The sequence below is a fragment of the Calypte anna genome, chromosome 7 (genome assembly GCF_003957555.1).
Source record: "Calypte anna isolate BGI_N300 chromosome 7, bCalAnn1_v1.p, whole genome shotgun sequence".
In the NCBI taxonomy this organism is placed as follows: Eukaryota; Metazoa; Chordata; class Aves; order Apodiformes; family Trochilidae; genus Calypte; species Calypte anna.
This window is the reverse complement of record NC_044253.1, coordinates 9,616,571-9,635,321: the sequence shown is the minus strand read 5'-3', so window position 1 is coordinate 9,635,321 and position 18,751 is coordinate 9,616,571. Positions and strand designations below refer to the sequence as shown.

Below are 18,751 nucleotides of genomic sequence, written 5' to 3'. Positions count from 1 at the left end.
TACCTTTCCAATAGCTTCCGTGTGATGCTGTGCACATATCTGCAGCCTGCTAACCCAGTGTTGCCGTTCCTTAGCATCAGTTGCTAATCAAAGCAAACCAAAAGGATTATGCAAATGAAGACATTTCAAAGCACAGGCTAAAAAGACTGCTCAATTCCTTAAACAGTCACAAGACTTTCTTTTTTATTCTAAACTCGCTCAGCTAATCTGTAATTAACTATAAACATTAAATCAAGTTCAACATAAATGGAACATACTTTTTTTTTTCCTTGATTTTGTAACACAGGGAAAACTTTAACAATTACTAACAACATGACACATTTGCCCTGAACTAGAAAATGCAAGTCTTTAGGGAAAGAAATACTCTAAGATACTAGCCCATATTTCCATAGCCTACAAAGTCAAAGAATGGGCTTCTATAAGGCCACAAGAAGGCCAACAAACTGAGTATTAGGAACAATGCACTCAGCAAGCATCAACACAGTATCGCTGCCTACAATGATTTAGAAAACTCTGAATCACTTTAAGAACACTGCATACAAAGCTTAAACCCCATTCTAACACATCTGAAGTTCATGGTCTCCTCCAAGTCAAACCCAAAGAGTATGGAATCATCTATAAAGATGGACAAGAGAGCAGGCAGGAATAACTCTTACTGCAGCAGTCTGCCAAAAAAGTTCTCTCCTTTGGACCTGTTGCCAAGCCCAGCAGAGCAGCCACAGGTGTGTCATCTAGTGAAATAATCCCTTGCCCATAAATCTAGGTCCTACCTCTTAGTTTATACTGCTCCCCACTGGCAGCATTGACTGTAAAGTGGTAGAGTCTTCATCACTGGGTGAAATTACAGCTCCAGCTAGCTGCAGGGTACCCCTGGGCTTCAGATGTCTTGACTGCTCATTCACAAAATACTCCAGCAGGCCAGCATCATTGTTCAAAACAAAAAATCTGCAAATGGTAAAGCAAACACACTAAATGAAACCAGGTTTATATTATTTTTTGGGGGGCACATGGGGAGCAGGCTACGGGATGTGGTTGGTGGTACTGCAAGTCGGGACTTTCATTACAAGTTGGCACAGATGGGGTTAGGACTTACAAGACTTGAGCCAGTACAACCCCAAGCACATGAATTAAGTCACCAACAAGACTGCACAAAAATTAAGTTCTTATCAATTTTTTTTTCAGAGATAAGGAACTGCACCACAGAATAATTGTGCTCACAGAAGAGTGCAAGGTTTTGGGAACCAACAGAATATCCTACTCTCTAAGGTTTAATACATCCTAAACTACATAAATTAACAATAAAACAGCCCCAGATCCAAAACAGTTGAGATATAAAAATGTGACACTAAAGCAATTTCAGATTTAAAAAAAAAAAAAATTAAAGTGAACATTATCCTTAAACTATTCAAATCGAGTTTAACAATAAGTGTATTGACACAAGTCACTGCATAGCAGTGGTAGCACAGGAATTTGGCCACTGTGCTATGCTAAGGACTTGTTTCTCCAAGTACTGTGATAGCACTGTGCTGCGCTAGGAACAGCATCAAGCAGGAAAATTCACCCAGGTTTCACCTGTTAAAGAAAAGCAAGTCATTCCAGGGGACACAGACATCTTGAAGAACTTGTGGGAAAAGCTGGCTGGAGTTTCAATTTTTTTTTTTATTACTTTAAGAATGATGGCATGATTTGGCATTAAACAGAAGACCCAGCAGAAAAACAAATGCAGAATTTCCTAATGGAAAAAAAAAAGGAAAAAAAAAAGGAAAAAAAAAAAGGAAAAAAAAAAAGGAAAAAAAAAAAGGAAAAAAAAAAAGGAAAAAAAAAAAGGAAAAAAAAAGGAAAAAAAAAAAAGGAAAAAAAAAGAAAAAAAAAAGAAAAAAAAAAGGGAAAAAAAAGGAAAAAAAAAGGAAAAAAAAAGGAAAAAAAAGGGAAAAAAAAAGGGAAAAAAAAGGGAAAAAAAAGGGAAAAAAAGGGAAAAAAAAGGGAAAAAAAGGGAAAAAAGGGAAAAAAAGGGAAAAAAAGGGAAAAAAAGGAAAAAAAAAAGGGAAAAAAAAAGGGAAAAAAAAGGGAAAAAAAAAGGAAAAAAAAAGGGGAAAAAAAAGGAAAAAAAAGGAAAAAAAAAAAGGAAAAAAAAAAAAGGAAAAAAAAAAGGAAAAAAAAAAAAGGAAAAAAAAAAAGGAAAAAAAAAGGAAGAAAAAAGCCAGCAAATGAGTTAACAGGTTCAGACTTCCTATGCATTTTTCCTTACTCATGCTACATGTTGGCTTAATCTATATTAGGAAAAACATAAGACTCTTCATAAAGTCTGCCTAATCAAAAAAAGGAAGTCCGAGCAGTATTTAAAAAATGTGGAATACATTTATTTATACGCTGCAAGACCAACATTACTAAAAGGCACCACTTCAGACTTACCGATATTGCCAACCAGTGACGAGATTGGTATATTTCATTAAGTAGCCATAAATATTTTCCATGTGATCACTGTTAAAAAGATAAAGGAAAGAAGAACAATCAGATCACATCAAACAACTACTAGATCTTGCCAACTTTCGATCATCATTTACTCTCAGAAAATGAATTTTCACCTTCCTTTTCAGAATGGCACCTACATTTCAATAAAACTACCAACACTTCACACATTTTCCAGTCTTGTTTCTAAAATAACTTCAAAAGAAAGTTTAACCAGACTTACTAAACTCCAAATAATTTCAACGCATATTTTGTTTCACCAGTAGTTGAGTTTTATTGAGCAGGCACTTCTGTGGACATCTCTACTAGTTACAGGTAATTAAAGACTTAGTGCCCATGCTTCTTCTGTCTCCTGCCCTCTCCTCTAAGCAAGCTTTGTATTTTTGTACTCCTCACCAAAATTAAAACTTTCACTACCTTATTAGCAGAAACCTGTTTATGGCAACCAAATGAAAACAGTCCCCAGGTACTACTGTGCCAATGTGGTTTTATTTATCTTTAACATCCAGAACTTCCCAACTACACCTTCAACCTTTTGAGCAGGTGTTCTACAGAACACAATATGTGTTACATCAAGATATTCTGAAATGTAAAACAGAAGCCAAAACATCTGCTCCTCTGGCCTGGCAGGAAAATCAGGTAGCTTCTCTTTTAAAGCCTCAACTTGCAATATCCACAAAAACAAGAACTCAACCAGAGCATCCAGCACTGAGGTTTAGTATCACTGCAGGCAAAATTCATTGTCACTTCTGAAAATCAACTGTCCAGAACGAGGCTTACAAGCCTTACAGCTACAAAATAATCACCTTAAAAACATAAGTTTAAGGACCTACCTTATACTGCATATTCCCATAATTCTATAAATGGTACCTCATTACTCTCACCTCCTACACTAGGGAATAATCCCACACTGAAGAACACACTTGATAAACCATTCAGCTCTATCCAGCATGAGAAAAAACTTCCTATTATTCCAATGAAGAATTAAAACAATGACCCATATATCAGACACTGACTACTTCCTTTTTAAAAGAAGCTTCTATTTAAGCTATCTTATTTAGACCTGAAATTACCATTTCTGTAGCTCATGGTATGAAAAGTATTTAGTGTCCACAAGAGCAGTGAAGAGTCCCAGGCAGAAGTCCCAGGCAGTTCTACCAGCAGAAGTAAAAAGAGGAGGAAAAATAGAACGACTAGAGCCAAGGGATTACCCCTGTTAGTGCATTTTGGTTGCAAACATTGCCAGACCAGGCACTGGGGTAAATTTCAAAGAACAGCTGAAGCTGCTGTCTAAGACTCATTTATAAATGGTCTATCAGGACATTAGTCAGTTATAACTTGCTCATAAACATAAAACAAATAAGTTTTATCCTACAGGAAGCTATTTAGGATGCCACTAAAGAAGATAACCTGAGAGAGAATCACTGCCATTTAGCAGCACATTTCAAAGAAGAGATGTGAAAACGTGCACTTCTGAAGAAAAAGCAAGTTGCTGATTTTTAAAGTTACATTTAAAACTAAAAATATATATTCTAGCTACCACTGCTGCCAACACTATTGCAGTAATATCCTGCAATGGAGAGCAGCCAGCAGGACTACCTAGGAACTTTATTTCTAATAGCTCATTAAGTGGTATTACAGACAAAAATAAAACCAAGGAAAGCAGAGAGTATTCAGACTGTCATATATTTTAAATGCACAAAATTGCTGAAGGAGACATAACAAAACTCATCCTCTGCAGACTCCTCTCATCTGTTATTTTTGGCATGCCAGGGAAGTACAGGACTTGCTCGCTGTCTTAATTTAGCTGAAAATTATGAGATTGCATAGTAGTAAAAATGTATGAGCTTGGTTTTTAATTGTCTGAAAATTGCCCCTAGTCACAGCTAATTGTTTTTCAGTCTTAGTGAATGTAAGCTTCACCCTTGCAGTTATACAGAGAGCTCTGCACACCCAGCCTGGAGCTGCTGTACTCTCTCTCCCATTTGCTCTGGTGCCTGTATCACAGGTATGTTTAACAGAACCCAGAAAAATCAGAAAAGCAACTTCAGACTGAATACAGCTGGACTATATCAATGGCCTTGGAAGTTCACCCATCTGACACAGTTAAATTAAACAGGCTTTGATTAAAATAATTTGACTTTTTTTTTTTTCCAATGTGACAAGTAAGATGCCAGATTTTGTCAGTCTTCAGAAAAAGGAAGAAAGAGAAGGGAATGCAGCATTTTCAGTGATGTATTTTCACACTAAATGAACAATTGTCTACATTTTGCCTTCATCCACTACACTTGGATTCTCACTTTGAACAGACACAAACTTCTCCAAATGCCTCCTCTTCAATAACTTCTATTTCTAGCCTCAGCAGTCCCGAAAGTTGATGGTTTTATTGAAAAACTTTGAAAACAGGCCCTCAGAGAAGTGTGAGAAGGTGACAGTGACAAGCAAGCCAGTCACCTCCAGGATTATGGACACTGCCAATCTGGAAGGAACACACAGCAGCAAAGGAACACGAGTGCAGGTGTGTGAAGAAACATGGTTCTGTGCCTCAGAATCCCTACATATGCACACACAGGGGGTCCCCAGACCCTGTCTCTCACATGGAAGAGCAGAAGTCTGAAGATATGAAGCATGAATAAGAAGTCCCTGCTAAATGAGATGCCTCTTGGAAGCTGCCTGTTGGCAGCTCGTTTCATCATTTCCATTTGATGAAACTGTTTTCCGCCTTAATTGTGTTTATGCATCTGCAATAGAACTGCACAAACTCAAAAGGCTGTATTTAGTTTTCACCCTACCAAAGGCTGGGCAAACTTGTAGCATCCATGCAAAAAACAGATACCTGCAGGGTATAAAAAACTTGGCAGATATTTAAAACATTTCCCTTCACAGTGTAAGAGCCTAGAGACAAACAAATAAGCAAATAAGAAAGCCCAGACCTTACATGCACCTATCATACCCTCCCAGCACAAATTCCCACATTGCCTGGGCCAGGAAATTTTCAAACTTTGAACTACAGCTTATTGTAATCAAAAAAATATTTAAATGCTGCCAATCAGAACTCATGAAAGGCAGTCTATAGCTTTACACAAACCTGTTGGAAAACTACAATTAGCCTCTTAATGTTCTTCAGGGTAAGCAATAGTACTTTACTGTGAATACAAAAAAACATTCTCAGTATTATTTATGAACAACAGGGCCATGGAACTATAACTACTGCATTTCTTCAATGATTTTAAGATTAGTGCCTCTACAACAAGCATCAAAAACCTGAAATATTTGTTGTTGCTAAATCAGCTAAGGCAGTTAAGACTGTAAAAAAACACCTACAAAATTCCAGTAATATTTCACTTTCATCAAAGCTCCCTGGAACACTACAGAAAGTTTTTAAGATGGTAGGCTTTGAGAAAAAGAGATTGAGGCTCTGGCTCTGCTCACAGATAGCCCACCACAGTTAGCAGGACATGAGTAAAACCTTCCAGCATTGCTCCTAATAGAACAGCATAGTTTTACTGTAGTTTCAAAGGCACCTATGTAATTGAGAAACCCCCACAATTGCCCACATTGGGGGTTTTGACTTTTAGAAAGCAGATTTCAGAAATGAATTTGACACAGAACACTGAGCAGCTTCTCTCAACACTGCCAGTGAGACCTGGCTGCTTTGGGATCCTTCTCAGCCTCAGGAATACCCCTGCATTCATGCTGCTGCCTACATGCATGTACATGTACCTATGGGTACGTGTACCAGCTCACAGCCAGGATGAGCAATAGCTCAGCAACAATTAGCCAACAACCCCTAAAGCTCAGATTTCTGTAGAAATTCATGTCCTTCTTTCAACAAATGACAAGAAAAATGTTCCAGTGTTTTAGACCTGTCACAGCCTTAAAGATGGAAAAATTTTAACTTCCACTGGACTAATTTGAAAACGCCCTGCAAATCACTCTCCAGAAAAATGTATGCAGTAACTCATGCTTAAACTCTTGCCCAGCATATTTGCTGTCCTCTCCAAAATCTGTTTGGCTTGTGGGGCTTGTTTTGTTTGTTTTTTTTCAAAGGCTGAACACCACTGAACTCAGCTGCCCATTTACCACAATTTTTAGTTTATAAATAATGGGAGATAGAGTGTAACTGTACCTGTAAGCAAATGACTTTCGTCTGTGAAACATTACAAACCAGTTCATACTCTTTGCAGAAAAATATCCCTCCCCAGCTTCAAAGACATTTACCACACGCCAGACTTCTACATACCCAAGTACCACTACCACACAACAGGAATAAAGCTTCCACAAAGCATTATTGTTAGGTTATTTATCCTTTTTCTAGCTTCATTTGCACTTTTCTAGTTTGCATCTTAGGTTGCAGCAGCTGTCAGGCTGCTCTCCTGTCCTCGGGGGAGGAATAAGATTGTGACAGTTGGGCCAAATTCCTCCTGTATCCTGTTTACATGCAGCACCCAAGTCCTGCACACAGATGCAGCCCCAGAATGATGTCTTCCAGGAGCTCCAGCCAAGACACCCAGGTTCACAACTGACAAGCACTGGGCCAATGTTTTCTCCAAGAAGAACCAGGGCGGGACTCCCCACCCCATTCTCATAATCCTCACAGTACAGCTCTCCACAAAAGCCCCAAACAAATCACCACCAGCGGCGGCACAAAATTACACCCATGTGGAAAGCAATTACAGAAGACTTCCGAGACTGCCCCCCTGATGATTTTAATTTTGCTGGGACCCAGAGAGCACTGCATGGGAGGGACACTTCGAGCAGCCAGGTCTCTGAAGACCCAACAGCTGTTTGGCAAACAAACACAGAGGCCAAAGACAAGTCTGTGGAGAAGCCTAAGTCCTGGCTTCAAGGGGCAGCTGAGTATGTGTGGATTTGCTTCCCACACAAAGGACAACCAGAAGCCCAAAGACCATGCACATGTTGGGGAGGAACTTCTTAAAGGGGATCCAGCCTCCCTGGCTGGCACCACTGCTGTCATGACAGTGCCCTGAGGCCCTGGCCAAGGGAAAGAGGCTTCTTTCTACTGAGCTCACAGCAAGATGCAAAAATCTGGTGAAAAATACTGTCTTCAGATTAAAATCCAACTAGTCCAGAGGAGGGCCACCGAGGTGATCAGAGGGCTGGAGCACCTCTCCTACAAGGACAGGCTGACAGTTGGGGTCGTTCAGCTTGGAGAAGAGAAAGCTCTGGGGAGACCTTATAGCAGCCTTCCAGTACCTGAAGGGAGTGGATGAAATCTGGGGAGGAACCAATGGGTGGGTTTGAGTATGTAGTTTTAAAAAAATCAGTAACCATTTTCACAGGATTTATTCACCTCTATCTGCCCCCAGGCTCACCATGGGTAACAGCTTGCTTTTTCTGCCCTGAGCATTGAAAAGTGCTTATCTCCAAGGCACTGATTCCCCTTTTTGTTACATGGAAAAGAAAGGCAGGGAAGAAGGAAAAAAACCTATGTCAGCAACAGGAACTCTGGGCAACTGCAACTTCTGCAGCTGCAAAGATCACTTGCACTCAAGAAACCACCACCACGTTACACACTCTCCAGTCCCATGGCTTGTTGGTGCAAGTTTGGGTTCCCCAGTATGCCCCGGCAAGGCAAGGCAGAAGCCCCTGCATTGCTGACAGATTATGTACATCAATAAATTTGCTTTTATTTTCCAACCACTTAGGAAAGACAGAAAAAGGTAACCTTGCTGTGCAATTTATCAGCAGTGCCCTACAGGCAGCTGTAAAGCAGCAGCAAAGCTCCTCCTCTTCAGCACATGCATCTGACTGTTCAATTTTAACTTGAGAATCCAGCAAGTGCAAAGGAAAAAGGTCCAACAATATGACAAAAACATTGACAGCAGACCCTAGGGATGCTTCAGAACACCATTTGGCAGCACACACTCATTAGATATAGAAACTTCTCTTACTCATGTAAACCTTTGAGAGCACAGACTGGTAGAGAAGTGCAGGCTTGCCTCAAAGGAATGATAAAATGCCTTGGGTTGAAAGGTACCTTGGACACCATCCACTCCAACCTCCCTGCCATGGACAGGGACACCTTTCAGCTCAAAGCATCATCCAGCCTGGCCTGGAAGGATGCAGAAGAGCCAAAAGGAGCTGCCAGCTGTCTGCCACATTAGCCTGATCCAGCCCAGGATTCCCATCTAGGAGTGAGGGGTTCTCCCACCACCCAGCTCCCTGACATCCCTAATTCCTAAAGCAGTTAGGTTTGCATCTAAAGTTTCTATCAGTACAAGTTCTCAAGGGGACTGATAAATCTCATTTAAAGGGCCTTTATAAAACCATCCTAATTAAACTTGCATTGATTCTCTTTTGTGCATTAATGCCATAGGTCAATTACACACAAATGAAGCTGCATTGTAACGCTTTTCCAGCAGAGCAACAGAAAAAAATGAAAGAGATTTAATTAACAAGTAGCAAAACACTGCTCTCACTGGACTACTATAAAGCTATTTAACTACTTTATCATTTAAAGACCTCTCAAAATATATCTGCCTGGAAAAAAACTGCAGCAAGTTTCATCTAAACAATTTCTCTTGCACGTACAAGAACACCAAGTCAGCAAGAACTCCACTCACATACAATTTATTTGTGTAACACAACTGAAGCTGGACCCAAGAGCCAGCAGCCAGCCCTGAAGACTTTTCTGCAAGGATAACCACTACTCAAACTATCGCTGCAGTTGACTGTGAAAGGTTTGCAAAATCAGAGCCAGCTGCTCCAAACTAGGCTTCCAAGAAAGGGGAACACAGTGATTACAGGGAAAGGCAGTTTAAACAATATGACTGTTACCACAGAGGAAGTCAGAGACAGGGTCAAAAACCAGCTCCTTAATATACAGCATCCTACAGTTCTGCCCAGCAGATTTCATGTTTTCTGTTACACCTCCACTGCAGCAAACAAAACCAGCTTCCCAACACAAACTGGGCACTACAGTGTCTAAACATTAATCAAGATCTTAAATATTTCCTGACTCATCAAAAACTCAGGAATTTGCACCTGGAAGGAAAAAGAAAAAAATGCCTATCTGTAGCAAAAAGCCTTCGCCTGACACTGACTGCTCCAAAGCAGGATGTCAAATAAAACGTTGGCTTAACAGACATGAAGAATTTCTCCTCAGCATTTCTCCTGCCCCACTTCAGCCAGTCCTCCCCTCCAGCTATACAGTACAGAAAATCTGAAATTGCACAAACTTTACAAGCATCTTAAAAAGAAAGTTGCCCAGCAGCATTTCCATCAGACAGTGATTCCCCTACAAAAAAAGCCATTCATCAGCTCTAGGAGATTCTAGCAGGTCATCAGAGCACATGGCAAGGAAACATCCTCAAGTAAACAGAGGTCCTTGCACAAGTGCCTTTATTTTCATGGAGTGATGAGTACAGCACAAGAACCTACCTAGGATAACCTAGCAGCACAGGCTGGCACTTTCTGCTTCTGTGTTAAACAACATGATTAGGTCAGCTACATGCAGTATGTTTTTCATCTTCTATCTAGGGAGAGAATGTGTGTGGCAGGGAAGGATGTTAATGTTGTGGGCAATTTTAATTAACTTGCTACTATATAATTACTTTCAAAAAGGTGAAGCTGAAAAATGCCCTTTGCACAGGGTAAAGGATAGAGATGTGAAACAGCCACTAACTCCCACGGAAATCTATGCAAGGGAAAGCACGAATTACTTGTGCTTCTTCAATTTAGCTTAATTTGAACTCTAAATGAATATGCCAATATTAACACAAGTACCCTGCCATGCCAGAACCATCTCCCACATTTGTCACCAGTGCCCCAGCGAGTTTTCCAGCCCACCCTGTTCAATACAGGGATGCTCCAAGACGCAAGAGAGGGGCAGTGCTCTTTACAGCTGTTCAACAAGGAGTCATAGGGCTGGAGAAGAGAACCCAGACCTTGTTGATCTGGTTCAGAAATTGGGTTCATGTTCCCTACATCAACCATCTTGAAGCTCCTGTTTAAATTATCCAAACCTGTTTCTCCAATTTTATCCACTTATTATCTCTCATAAAGGGACTTGCATCTCTTATTTACAACACATCTGAGCTGCCATATGCTCCAACCCCATTCTTCAGGTTATAAATACATGTGTGAACATGAATGGCTTGCCTGCCTTTTGAGAAGTGCTTGGGGCTTCAGCAACTAGTAAAATTGGCTTAATAAAAGATGATCTTAACATTTCAGTAACACAGAATGGATCCTGAGGTGGCTATAATCAGCTGACCATTTTAAAATACAGGCTTCTCGTTTATTCTAATGGACAAATTATGTGAAATGCAGCATTTCTAAATGAGCGTTACGTGTATGGCACAATCTATAAGCAAAGACTCAAATAAAAGTAATCAGGCACCAGGCTTTTCAGCTATTTTCCTCCAGCATATCAAACAAATGTGACAGCTGTCCTAATACAATTTTTAGTAATAAAAAGGGATAGAACACACAAAACTGAAAAAGATAAATTCTGAATTTCACAGCAGCTACTGGGGAAACTCCTCTTTGCAGCACCCAGTTTAGCACAGCTCAAAAGGCCATCAGCAAGTCAGAAAGCAAGCAGCTAGGGCTTTCTGAAGGCCACATAGTGGTATCTCCACAAATCACCAGAAACAAGGAAGAACAGGGCTCACTTCCACACAAGTCTGACATCAGAGCAAGCACGCCAAAAGCTACCAGCAGAAGCATAATGGCAGGGGCAGCAGAAACCCCATCCCAGCACCAAGATGTGACCTCACAGGCTGGTTCTTACAACAACAGCAGGAAACCCAGGAAGTGGGGTGGGCTGTAAGAGCAGGGGAAAGTCAAATTTCTTGCCAGACCTCCCAGGTCACACACCACAAAATTACAGCCCCTCTCTTGCTTTGCAGTTGTGCACAACAAGGAAGGGGTTTACAGTTGCCACTACAGAAAATACAAGAAAATTCCATGTAGGATCCCAAATAATTTTGCTTTAAGCAGTCCTAAAAGAAAACCCAGAATAAGGGAGATTGGTAAGAAAAAGGAAGAACTAGGACTGTCATTAGAGTGGTTTGTACTAGTATGACATGAAGTTGCATAAAGGTTTAGGAGGTTTCTTTTCTTCTACTTACCAAGAGATGGGGACTTTTAACTTAAATTCTAGCCTGTTCTCAGGAATGCAGAATTAATTAAGTCATCTAACACACTGTATTGCAGCTTAAGCAAGAATTTGATGCTTACATTAATACTATGATGAGAAGTATTAAGTTCAGAGACAAGAATGGAGGACCAGCAAGGGACAAGTTTGCAACACAAAACCTTGTTGAACACTGCTGCCATTTCTTCATGTACCTGTTTCTACCAAGCTGGTTTCAGCTTGGAAAGCCAAACATGAAATTTATCCTCCCAAGATCAAACATTCTTGGAATGTGACTAGAAATGCACAGAAACTAGAAAAACCCTATGTATTTCTGGAACCAAGACTGACATCAACACCACCCTCAATATTAGTCTAGCAAGTTGACTCCTTTTCTTAGAAGCAACTTTCATCCAAATGTTTTTCTTCACCAATTCACAAGTGTGAATAGCTCTGCAGCACTTACATAAGCTTCTAGGAATGGCTAACTGGAGTTAACTTGTTTCCTTAAAAAGAGAGCAAAAGACCAATAATCTGTGACACTTTATAAATATATATGTCTAAATGCATAATGAGCAGATGCCAAAACCATTTCAGAAATAAAGAACAGAGGCAGTTATCTACAAAAATACATGAAGAATTTAAAAGTAAACAGGTTCTGAAATATAACTTAAGCTTAAATATCAGCAATCATTTTGGAAATTAACATTTTACATCTATTTCTCCCTGCAAGGGAATAAATGCTGGGAATTAATTTCATAGCAGCTGAATGGATTTATGTATTTGAGAGCAGAACCACTAAGAAAAATGAAAAAGGATAGCACATTAGCATGTCTCCAACTGTGAAAGACAATCTTGTTTCTCTAGTCAACCACAGAACTTTGAACTTTGAATTTTGTAGATAAATGAGAACCAGTTATTTCAAGTAATTTCTCTCAAAAATCTCTGGAAGCCCCTCAAGGAAGGCTGAAATGACTTATTACACTTCTCTGGCACCTATTCTGACCAGCTCTCAACTTAGCTCATAGTCACAGATTCTGCTTTCTGATTGGGAAATTTTTGTTGTTTGAATGACTATGATTCACATGTCCCACTGCTTTTTTCTCACTGCTTTGAAACTACTCTGTTCTTCTACCCTAGGCAGAAACCAAACAAACCTGGTCATGAGTAAAAGCAGAGTTGTTGAATGCAAATAGTTCTTTACATGGGCAATGCTATAAACTTCTAAGTTTGATTACTGCTGAAATTAAAAAAGCTGTCTAGAAAATATTAAAATCTTACATTACTTTATCAAGTAATCTTTTAATAATTTGAAGTTACTCAGAAGTTTCACCTCTTGGTAACTGCTTCTCTAAATGAAGACAAGGACAGAGAATTTAGATGCAGCACAGTCTTGCAGAGCCTCTTTATCTACTTAACTGTAAGTTAAAATTCAAACTATTCTGACAGCGTCCCCAGTTAGGAAAATGCAGCCGAGCTTTGGTTGCTCTCAGATGCTTTCTGAGAGCACACATTCTTAAATACACAAGATCATTTCCTGTCAGATGTCTCAGCAGTTTCTCAAGAGCCCTTAACTTCTATTAAGTCAAAAAAAGTAACTTCCTGCCTTCTGAAGAAACTGAGCCCTTACCAGCTTCAGAGGAAACGCTGCTGCACTGGCAGCCAAGGCTTATAGCATAAGCAGGCTGCAAAAAGAAAGCCTGCAAAGAAAAAAAGCTGCAAAGCTGTAGCTCTACATCAGCTGGAGTGTCTGGCAGCCTCTGGCTGTCTCCTTCTCCACTATGATCAATGTTTTGTCTAACTCTATCACAGCTATTTAAAAGAAAAAAAATCTCCTTGTTATTCCCCTACAAAAAAAGCCTTCGTTTTCTTTTCTAGATATGCATTTTACCCCAAGGATATGTGTGATTTTCATCTTCTCTGAGAGATTCAGTTTTCATTATTTCAGGTCCCAGAACTATTGGGAATATATTTTTTTTTCCATAGTCATGATTCCCCATTTGAAGCATTAAAGTATCAAGTACCTGTTGTCCTATGGGTCTGACAACAAAAATTAAAGATCACAGAAAATCTTTTTCTAAACTCTGTATTGTAGAGTTATTACTTATATCCTGATTTTTATTAGAGAGGTCTTTCTTTTGTCAAGCACATTTTAGAATCAATCCATCAAGTGAAAACTAAGTTACAGTGTCCCATTCAGGAGAACTTTGGAGGAAGTGTGAGAAAAAGTGGAGTTTTGTGGGTTATTAGGGACAAACTTGGAATTAAATAACTGATTTCTAGCAGAGCAGAGATTAACAGTGAGTTGCCTCAAGCGTCCACAATAGTACAATCAATTAGTATATTAAAATTGTCACAGTAACACAGGAAAAAAACCCCACAAAACAAAAGGTGATATTGACAGCTGCAAGGAATAACACAGACAGTGCCCACTTACAGCTGCCAAGCCAACACACCGACTGTCATTCAGAGAGTTCAGTTCAGTTTCTGGATAGAAATTTTTAAAAGTGGAATTTCACTGCACAGCACTGACGTGTGAGAAAAAAGAGGTTCAGGCAAATCAGGCATCTCCTCCCTTCCACTGCCTCCATACCACATGAAAATACAATACATTTCATTTGGATAGCATAAACTAGCTCCTGCACTTCATGTGTGAAACATGTTTAGAGTAAGTGCTTAGCCAGAGTAACAGCAATCTTTGTATGAAAATTCAAAGTTATACGGAGTTTTTAAAAAGTTCAGAAGCAACAGGACAAAACAGAAAAACAGTAACTCAAATAGGAAAGCAGCTTTCCTCATAAGCAGCCTGAAATACTGGTCCTGAAATCGACACTTTTCTTTTCGTCTCTACGTCACCAGAAAAATAAATTACTCATGACCCAGATTCTCTGCAATGACCGAGCTGTTCTTTCCCTATTAAAATCATCAGGCACTCGGTGCCTGGGCTGGAGACCACATTCCCCTGATGGTCCTCCATCCCGTGAGGCACACACAGATGTACCACGCTCTGGTTTTGCTGTCTCTGCAGGCAGGGAACAGAAAGCCAGTCCATCTGGGCTGGCAGATGACGACTTTGGAGAGTCTGCATCTGAAGGAGAAGTGTGCAAACTTGACATAACAGCAGTATTTTCAACAGCAACATGGCAGGACTCCAGTCAAGGACAAGAGACCTAAAAGCAGAGATTTGGAAATCTCTCAAGTGATGCCTTAGAGGGGTCACAATCAGTGTGAGAGGGGAAACTCTTTCAATGAGGAAGCACGAAGTACATGAAAACCCCCAAAACCCCTCGAATGTACAGGCAGGTCACTCAAAGGAAGCATTTTCATCCGAATCCATTTCAAATTATTGCCGTGTCCTCTGCTTCTCCTGCTTTCTCTGCTCTCTTCTGCTGTATTTGCTGTACCTGAGCAATCACCCCATTTATGCTAAGCGCAGCTGTTCTTAAAATAAGTCAGGAACTCCGGGCATACTTCGAGTTTCGCTATCAGCGACAAATAAAAAGCTTAAAAATAAAACAAAAAACAACAACAAACCAACCAACCAAACACTGACATTAAGTTCTTCCAAAGACACACTGAGCATAAAACGTGTCGCAAAGTTTAGCTTTTCGGAAAGGCTGGAAAGCGACGGAGCGCCTTCAGCAACTTCAATCTACTTTCCATGTTCTGCGAGGGAAAAACAAGACCAAAAAAAGCAAGGACCCAAAGCAGGATCCCTGGCAGTACCTGCAGCCCAGGCGTGTATCTTCGTGCCGGCACAGGAGAACCGGAGCCGCCCGGCAGCCGACCCGTGTGCCGCCCGAAGGGCGCTGGAAGGGGAAGACGAGCGGAGGGCTCAGACCGGACCCAATGTGGGTGCCCGTGTCCCCCCGGTACCCCGCTGCGGCTCTGCCCACCCAGGGCCTCTACAGCCGCCCCGGCGACCCGCGCCCAGGGCTGAGAGGGCGTGGGCAGCCCCGACAAGTAGGGAACGGGCGTTCCCAGCGCCCGGCTCCTCAGCCCCGGCAGCTCCCGGAGCGGTATCAGCCCCTCACCTCCTCCCAGCCCACCGCCCCGGCCCGCCGCGCCCACCTGTACTGCCAGCCCTTGGCGCCGCGGCCACCGCTGCTCTTCCCGCCGCTCTGTCCCGCCGCCGCCGGCTGCTGCTGCTGCTCCGCTTTGCCTTCCCCCTCCGGCCCCTTCATGGCCGCCGCGGGGTCCGCGCACTGCATGGCGCCGCGGCTCCCCGCCCCCTCAGGGGCGCCCCCGGCCCAAGGCTGGCCGCCTGCCGGGGAGGGAGCCCGCCGGCCCCGCTCAGGCCGCGCCGCTGCCCCGCCGCTCTCGCCCCATGCGGGCTGCGATGGCGGCGGCTGCCGGCACCCCCGCGCCCCGCTCGGCTGGGCTTGGCTCCCCGCACGGCGGCGGCAGCAGCGGGCTGGGGAATCCCGCCCTCCCGCTCCTTCACCCCTCGGCCCGGCACGGCCACCCCTTCCGGGGCACCGCCGCCGCCATCTTTAGTGCGGGCAGCAGTGCCCGGGCTAGGCCGCGGGGTGCTGGTACCGAGCTTGAAGCCATCGCAAGGCTTTAAAGTGCTTTTGGACTCATGGCTGCAAGCGTTCTCCCCCCCAGCAAAAGCAGGAATAAGCCGAGTGAGGGATCCCCGCTGTGTTGTACACGGGCAGGGACATGAAAGCCCCTGGTGGGGATCTTGCTGAATCCTGTTACAGAGATCCGTAAAACAGGACCAAACTCAGCAGTTTCTTCACTGAGCGAAGCCACAGCTCATCCTGGACTCGAGAGGAAATACATTTTTCCTCCTCTTTTTCCTCCAGTTCCTGCATATGGGCAATGGCTAAGCAGGTTTTCACAGAATGACAACAGAGCTAACTGGGACAGATTGGTTTGGTTTTGTGTCATCTTTGGGGCCAGGCAAAAAAAACCAAAACTTGACTCTGGCTCTGTTAGTCCTTAAAACCAGGGGCAGAGGGTCCTTGTTGGAGCTTTATTCATTTAGCATGTGAAGAAGAATCAGACAGTTGTGTAATGAGCAAGGTAATATTGTAAACAACCTTTTACAGCAGAGGCTAATAATTCCCAATGTGAGAATCTACATCGAAGCAAAAATGTAAAGAGCATATTGCAGACAAATAGTTTCCTAGAGCATCTCCCCTGTAGCAGCTTCATAACCTGTGAAAGCTGCCCTGGCTTTCCCATCTCCTACAAGCATGTTCCCACTTTCCCAGTGACATTAAAAATTTTTTGCCAACAGCATGTTATAAGCATCATGTCTCTAGAATATATTTATAAGCTATAAACTGGGTCTAAATCAGCATGTATTCCTTCTTCCTTGCCAAGCACACACACACGTAGTCACAGCTAACACAGCATTTACCTGCCTGCTGCACCTACACCTATAATCTCTCTCACAGAGGCATTATATATTACCATAGCACAGGCATGAAATCCTCTGCTTCTGCCTTTTTGGAAGTACATTTGTCACTGAAGAAGAAAAAAAAAGGCTTTTTCAGCTGTCTTTTTCTCCAGTGGAACCACAAGCAAACAGATCAGTCACATTGTCCATCAAAAAAAATTTTGGCCAGAACAGCACTCCTCTTGCCCTAGAAACAGGTCAGTTCCTCCTCTGCCAAACTCTTGACATTTTAACTGAAAATTTAATACAACAGCATGGTATCATAATGCGTGCCAAGACCACTGAAATTTTTCTGGGAAAATTTGAAGCCAAAGCAACTCAGGCAAGAATTCTACTTCTGTGCTTTATTCCCACTCTGCTTGAGGACAATCAGTCCCAACAGAGACCTAACTTCACCCCTGCTGAACCTTCTGCAATCATCACAGATGGTTGGTAGGATGTTCCTCCACCTAGAACTTCTCCAACACTCAGGACAGGCCAAGGATCCTCAGTGCATGGCTCTGCAGCCTCTCAACTTCTGCTCCATGAGCACAAGGTGGTGAACTCAGATTTGCTTTCCCTCTACATTTGCTTTTTAGCTCTTTAAAAAAAAAAAAAAAAAAAAAAAAAAAAGGCGCTTGACTCGTAGTACCAGAGCCTGTCGTAAGATGGCATTGGCAAAACGCTGAATATCGCTGAGAGAGTAACCACATTTGCCAAGGGCTGACAGTTCAAAACATCTTTTATCTTTAGTTTAAGGTTGCTACTAATTATAACGTTTGTGTTTAGGTTCGTTCCTCTCAGTTTCCTCCTCCGATTCCAATTTAGTGGCCGAAACAGCCAAAATCCCACCCTGGCCCTTGTAAGTGTAGTGGAGGACGAGCACTGAAGTTCCCTGCCTGCAGCCTGCCTGAGCCTTGCAGCTGTGACTTTTTGGTCCTGACAAAGAAATAGGGAGAGCTCCAGATCCGGAGGAGGAAAGCATGAATAGGTTAATACACATTTATCAACATTTCTCAAATTGAACCTTGTAGGCCTGATAATGGCTACAAAGTGAAGCAGATAGATAATATTTTACTGTAACTCATGTTTAAACAGATTTGCCAAATTTGCCACAATTTATCATTCTGTTAATTTTACAAAAACTGTCCAGGATCTGACCAAAACCATATATTACCACTCTTGCTGATTTTTTCTGAAGCATATAATCTGGCCATCTCTTCAGCATGTTGGCTCAGCATCTCTTCAGATCAGTATCATTTCTTCAGAGCAGCAAGATCTATCCATGTTCAAAGAGTAAATCTCTAAAACGCAACATATTTTTCATCACCTGTGAGCTTAAAATATATATATATCTAAAATTGTTTTCCTATAATGTATTTTTTAAATATAAGTGATGATACAAGTTCTCTACCACTCCCTTGTCAGTTAGACAAGTTGCTTTTTTTTTTTTTCCCTGAGCTAAAAAGTCTATCTTTAGATGAGACCAAGTTTACCATAGCTTGAACTTGTGCCCTCCTCTGCTCCACAGGCAATTACTGCTGCTGTCCGCTGAGTGAACTACATCCTCTACAGGCATGCTGAGGAATGACATCATTCCAGGGAAAGGAGAGAGACTGGCAGGCTGCCTTTATCACTCGAGGAGGGCCATTTTTCTTAATCATTGTTGAGCCGGGAAGGCTGCTGGCTACTGAGAAAATGGCCAGAAAAATAAGGTTGCTAATAGTGCTTCACATCTGCATCTGTCAGTTGTACAATCAATGGTTCTTAGCGTTAGATTTTTCTCAGTT

General features: G+C 41.9%; 1 protein-coding gene across 1 annotated transcript in view; it reads right to left on the bottom strand.

Annotated features, from left to right (window-relative positions):
* OSBPL11 (oxysterol binding protein like 11) overlaps positions 1-15,822 on the bottom strand; it is a 39,092-nt gene extending 23,270 nt beyond the window's left edge. Inside the window, 5 exon segments of the mRNA XM_030454728.1 lie at positions 4-83; positions 771-818; positions 821-945; positions 2,413-2,481; positions 15,644-15,822. Coding sequence (XP_030310588.1) covers positions 4-83; positions 771-818; positions 821-945; positions 2,413-2,481; positions 15,644-15,783 — 462 coding nt within the window. The 5' untranslated portion in view covers positions 15,784-15,822.
* Between the last annotated feature and the right edge of the window lie 2,929 nt (positions 15,823-18,751).